The sequence below is a fragment of the Hyposmocoma kahamanoa genome, unplaced genomic scaffold (assembly GCF_003589595.1).
Source record: "Hyposmocoma kahamanoa isolate Upper Pololo Valley unplaced genomic scaffold, ASM358959v1 93, whole genome shotgun sequence".
NCBI lineage: Eukaryota > Metazoa > Arthropoda > Insecta > Lepidoptera > Cosmopterigidae > Hyposmocoma > Hyposmocoma kahamanoa.
This window is the reverse complement of record NW_020654810.1, coordinates 24,306,169-24,312,168: the sequence shown is the minus strand read 5'-3', so window position 1 is coordinate 24,312,168 and position 6,000 is coordinate 24,306,169. Positions and strand designations below refer to the sequence as shown.

At 39.3% G+C, this 6,000-nt stretch overlaps 1 protein-coding gene across 1 annotated transcript in view; it reads left to right on the top strand.

Moving 5' to 3' along the window:
• Positions 1–6,000, top strand: part of LOC113237283 (disintegrin and metalloproteinase domain-containing protein 23-like) — an 889,413-nt gene that overhangs the window by 402,300 nt on the left and 481,113 nt on the right. Inside the window, exon 5 of the mRNA XM_026473672.1 lies at positions 500–550. Within this exon, the coding sequence (XP_026329457.1) occupies positions 500–550 (51 nt within the window). The remainder of the gene's footprint in view (positions 1–499; positions 551–6,000) is intronic.

The following is a 6,000-nucleotide window of genomic DNA, read 5'->3' as shown; positions in this document are numbered from 1 at the left end:
TAGGTGTGGTATGCGTCTACGGCTGCATGTATCGCGTGAGCGGATAAAATAACCTATCGTGTATTTAGCACTTTTTCTAAGTTCCTAGCTTTTCAAAAATAGTGATATAAAGTAAACTTTCATGCGACAGAACTATTTTTTATGATACGAATTCATGAGACGAGCAAATTGTGCGCCTAACATGCGACACGCCCATGCGTAGCAGTGGCAGTGCTACTCAGAAGTTTAAATCGTAAATATATAGATAACTCCCGTTTGCCTGTAATTTCATCAACACCCTTACACTTCAAAACTGGAACCTCTGGAAAATCTTCTGCTATTTAAGCAGTTTTGACTTATTATCATATGTGCCTTTATTACAACAAGGTTGTTAGTTGCAGAAGGCAGCAAAATTATATTCGTCTTCTTCTTAAGTAGAAAACACAGCATAGACCACACAGCCGAATTTCAAATGTTATATCTCCCAATTGTATGTTTATTAATCTTTTGTTTGTTGCAGGGAAGAGGCTTTGGTTCGGATTATCAACAAGGAACGAGGTCACGCACAAGGGTAAGTCTTATAACCACATCAGTAAACATGTCCAAAATAAGTTAATATTTTCGAATTGTGTTCTTCGCACAAGAACTCGATTGATGATCGAAACATTTTGCGGTACTCGCAACGTAATAAACAGTTTAAGGGTCAAATTGCATACATATTTTGAAGAAGATTGACGAATAAGATTTAAAATCAAATTGAATACGTCGGAAATAAAGGCCCGGTCAAGTAACCTTAACCAAGAAGCTATTTACTCAAAAGAAGTCTTTCAATAGGCTTCGGATTCAGGGTAGTCGGAGGAAGGATAATTTGTTCTGATGGGGATTTTTGGATGGTTCTAACATGGATTGTTTGTGTAATACGATTTAAACGATGGCTCATCTCACATTGTGTTCCGTATGCCTATACTTAAGGCTTTAATGGCGGCTACTATTGACGCGTTCAGCGTGGCTGCGTTCTGGGCTGCAATAGTATAGTGTATGCCATCGATACGATAGGAAGACCAATAAGTTGATGCGTGCTGATAAGGCGAAAGTTATGTATTTGGATCACAGCAGTTGAGCAGCTGTGTTCTTTGTCTACTCGATGCGAAAGGAAGGTGCACCTCGTACGTCATTTCTATTAACCTATCTTGCGACAGAACTTCTTGATGTGACCAAGGAATTATCCGCAATGTTCTTCCTTTTTCAATTACTCTAAAAGAAGATGAAAACTTAACAAAACGGAAACCGGTCGTTCATAGCACCACGCAGAACTTTCAGGAACATGGCCGTTAGCGAAGAAAAATATCTTGACGTCGTGACGTCACTTTCAACCGAGCAAAGCGCATCTTCTTCATCTTTATATCGATTCCATTACATTGCCTTACAAAAATATATTGCTACCTTGATTTCTCTATTTGGAGCTGTATTGAGATCTTCCAGAATGCTGATGTTTGGGCACTGTATGGACTATGTTGGAGCTTTGCAGTAGCTTTTGCTTAGATTAGCACCCATTTACATATCTTGAATCTGCAGTAACCTATCTGAGTACGTCGGTTTAACGACTTCCACACGGGCCACAGCAGTTCGCATTGTGGTGGTTACTCCTGAGGAATGACGAAATATAAAACATTTTAAACCATACGTCAAAGTGTCTAGTACACCAACGGTCAAGAATTTAACACAAGACAAATTTTCCGTCGTAAATAGGTCGTTAATAACCCACCCCTACGTTAAGACCTGGGCAATAAATCTGTGTTACTTGAGAGCCACAATTATTACACAAACACTATTGCGGTTGACATGCCTCCGCCAAGGGCATGTTTGGCATTCAAAACGCTAGGCCACTTATTTCGGGAGAATAATATCTTGAATTTTGGATGAATAAATTAGGTTACTTGAAGTGGAGTGGTAGTTTGTGTTGTATATATTTAGGAGAAACATTATACAGTGTTATTTATAAAATACTAACAACCTCTCAGGTCTATATTACTTACGTAAACCACAAGTTTCAAAATCTTTAAATATAACGCTCTACACGGTTATAGTACTGTGGTAACAAAAGAAAGCGCTTAGTAGGCATCATCTATTTAGATGTCCAAAATGTAAACAAAGAAATGTCATTGTCGAAATAAGTGTTGCAGAAGTTTAGTACCGCGCGTCGATACTGGATAACATTACTAGTATCCTGAAACACGCTATCAAAGTGTTCACATGAGATGTCTATAAGGCATTCGAAATTTGTACTATTTAAGTTTTGACTGGAATATCAATAAACAATGTTTACAAGTAAAGTGATGTCTTCTCTTTGTAATGCCCAATACAGTGTGAATGCTGGTATACTAAACCTTGTATTTTTAACGGTATTGGGAAAAGAGGTGAACATTTTCTGCAATTTTAATTATCTATTACAAAATATAAATCTAACAAACGCACTACGGAGACATGTAAACGTACGACATTGAGAAACCAAACAGGAATGACATCTATGACACGACAAAATGGCGGCACAAAAAATGTTTTGATCCTGATTGTGTTACCAGTGTCACAAAATTATTTACATAATCTTTTATTGTAATCATTGTATACAACGATATCAAAAATATAAATATTGCAAAATGTGTATTGTTTTAAGTTTTATCAGATTACCGCTTGAATAAAATTCCAAACGTTTTTTACCGTCAAAAATAGAAAACTACCATTTAAAACGTATTTTTATTCGCTTATCTCCTTTGTTTACAATATGGACACTTAATTATGATTCATATTTAGAGCTTAAATACCCAGTCCGATGCAAAACGAAGACAATTTTGATACATCGAATTTGTACGCTATGCAAATGACGAAAGGTATAACTTTTAACTGACAATTATGACATTTGTCGTTGGTATCTTCGTCAACATCATACATATCCACAAAAGTGATTACGAGCCCTGAACATACCAGCCATAAATCAAATGGCTCGAGGCACTAATTGTGCGACATCATCTCGTGTCGGCGCGACATGTACCGAATTTACATACCCTCGTTTGTCACCGCGAACCACGGGCTTTTGTGTTTATTAGAAAATTACAGCATACAAATTAAGCACTACAATTTCTTAGACTCTACAACCAGTACCTATGATTACGTTACTTTAGTATACCAACAAGATTTTCCAGTCTAAAGCGACTTTATTAACAGACAAATCATAAGAAAATATGAAATTATTTTTTGAGATCTAAATTGCGTTTATTTGTTTTTAACCGACAATAGGAAAAATCATCAAAAAATAGGAGGAGGTTCTCAACCTCCTAGAGGTGGTTTACCACCCTTAGATGTGGAATATTTTTTTTAAATTAAATGGGATCAATACTGAGGTACCCTCTTTCCAACAAAAAAAGAGACAGCAAAAGGGTTCACAAATGCCTGCCAAATGAGTTATCGCATAACACACATAATAATAATAATATAATAATAACGCACACACTCAACATAGCCCCGCACTAGGGAAACCCTGTGTCGCGGGTGCCATGGGCACATACATAGACAATCACAAATTACACCCAAACTCACGAGAGAAATAATTGTAGGCCATACAACTATTTCTCCCGGCCCGGGAATCGAACCTGGGACCTCTGCGTGGCAATCCGGCACGGTAACCGTTCGGCCACGGAGGCAGTTAAACCCTGTATGTATATACATAACATTTAATAAGGATATAGGAAGTTCCGTTGTCCTGAAGATTGACTTAAGCCGCTCTGTTTTTGTAGCAAATAAAGTTAACCGTTTTAAAAGCAGTTTAGTGAAAACCTCAGTAAACTCAAAAGATAAATGGTTATTAGCCCCTATCACCCTTCATCGCAGTACAAGCCTACTATTATGTCTGAACGTTTTGCCTAACAAATTGGCTCGCCGGAATCCGACGACAGCTTGCGCCTTAATTACGGAGGAGATTAAAAGGGCCGCCTTACGTGTGCCGATGTATGGAAAAATCGCAGAATTTTCGGGCCGTCCCGATTCTCATTTTCTGTGTCAGTGAGTTTTCTTATTAACTTACGTTCTTTTTCTGCTTGTCGAAGGAACTCAGGTACTTTTGGACGTGTTGATTATGTGTAATAATGATAAATGTGTAATAGTGTTTATTTACGACGGCCCCTAGATTTTTTTGCTCATTCTTCTCAGGGGAATCTGCTTTGCGAATCTATGACATAATCTTATTATCGTATCGATGGCATGCTTACAATAATGCTTGCCATAGTCGTGAGAGCATTTGCCAATGGAGCTGGGAGGCTACTTTCGTAAACCCCTATGAAATAAAGATTATTTGATTTTTACTAATAAGTTGCAAAAGTCGAAACCCAAGATCTGCCAGAGGGCGATGGAACGCAGCATTCTGGGCTTTAAACGTATTGACCGAGTACGCAATACAAATGCTGCGTTCGATGATAGGCATTGCTGATGTGGGGAGCAAAACCGTCAGGCTCAAATGAGATTGGGCGGCCCACTTTAGCTGGTTGCAACCCGAGAAGTGGGCGAACGTCGTCCTTGGGTGCTCGAGGATGGAAAGGGACGGTGGGAGATCGCCAAAGACAGGGAGCAATGGAAGATTTTGGGGGATACCTTTGCCCAGCAGTGGGATATGAAATTTTTTTTCACAAATAGTTTTTTTATAAATGTCAAGTCGTGCGCCTGGTGGTACACATTACTTGTGGTGCAACTCAGAGCGTTAAATCGCAAAGATCTGAGGGGCACTCCCACTGCGTCTGTCAACCCGAGACATAAGTTGATAAGTCTCATGTGTCCTATAGTTTTACCAGCACGCATCTAAACCTAATGTTAATATTAATTACTGTTGGGCGGCAGAAATAGGTAAGGTGGCAAGTACTTCTCTCAAAATGCATAATAGACGCCAGTAAGTCAGCTAATACCTGAAGAGACGAGTGTAATATATAGCGCTTTTCCCAAACAATGCCAAGAAATAATAAAAGCCTGAAGAACGAAAGAGAAGGTATGGTAGTAGAAAATAGCGTGATCAAGCATTTAACCCAATGTCACTTGATGACAAATGACGATTTTTTAAGCCCCGCTCTGCTTGATGCCACTGAGGTCCAGTCTCTGCGCGTGTCTAGCTCGTCTCTCCATCGGCGCTTTGGGATACCGCGTGGTCGTTGCCTGTCTTTGGGGATCCATTCTGAGGTGGATTTGCGACAGACGTGGCCCGCCCAGTTCCATTATAATTTACCCGCTTGTTGGCCCATATCTGCGATTCGTGTTTTGGAGCGCAGATCACTGTTTCTAATTCGACCTGATAATTTGACTCTCAGGATGCAGACCCCAAGTTTGGACTTCTGTTGAGCTGTCAGTAACCACGTTGAAATGACGATGTGATAAATAAATTGCCTATTCACACTAACCTTGAAAGAAGGCTTGAAGGTCGAAAGGACTTAACATATGTATATTAAAATCTTAAATACATGGATTACGGCTAGATTTATTGGGTGGAGTTGCGACCTGACGGCATTGTATTCAAAATATTCGTTTCCCCTTTATTCTTAGAGCTATAGCTATAGAGATTCTGAGCAAGGTCAGATTTTTGGTATTCCAGGGAGGCTTTTTGTTTGATCTACAATTGCATTATTTTTTTATTATATTGAATAGTATGATGTTTTTCATCATTATCAACCTATTTACACGTCTATTGCACGAGTATCCTCTCCGGCGAGGGTTTAGGCCAAAGCACGCCATACTGGAACAATACGGATAATAGGTAAAGCGGCAGTAGTTCCCTGGACGAACTCTTACACAAGAAACCCTACAGCTACTAAAAACATGTCGAAGAAGGTACACAACCCTTGGACACCGCGTAAACTCCCCAACCAATACCGATGTTTCAATACCGATAGAAGCGTAAAAGTAGTTCTAGTTCTATCAGATTTTTTTTCTTCCCGCCTCAACCTAACAGAAAATGAGAAAAACCTCTGCCAGTCAAGACAAGTTCTT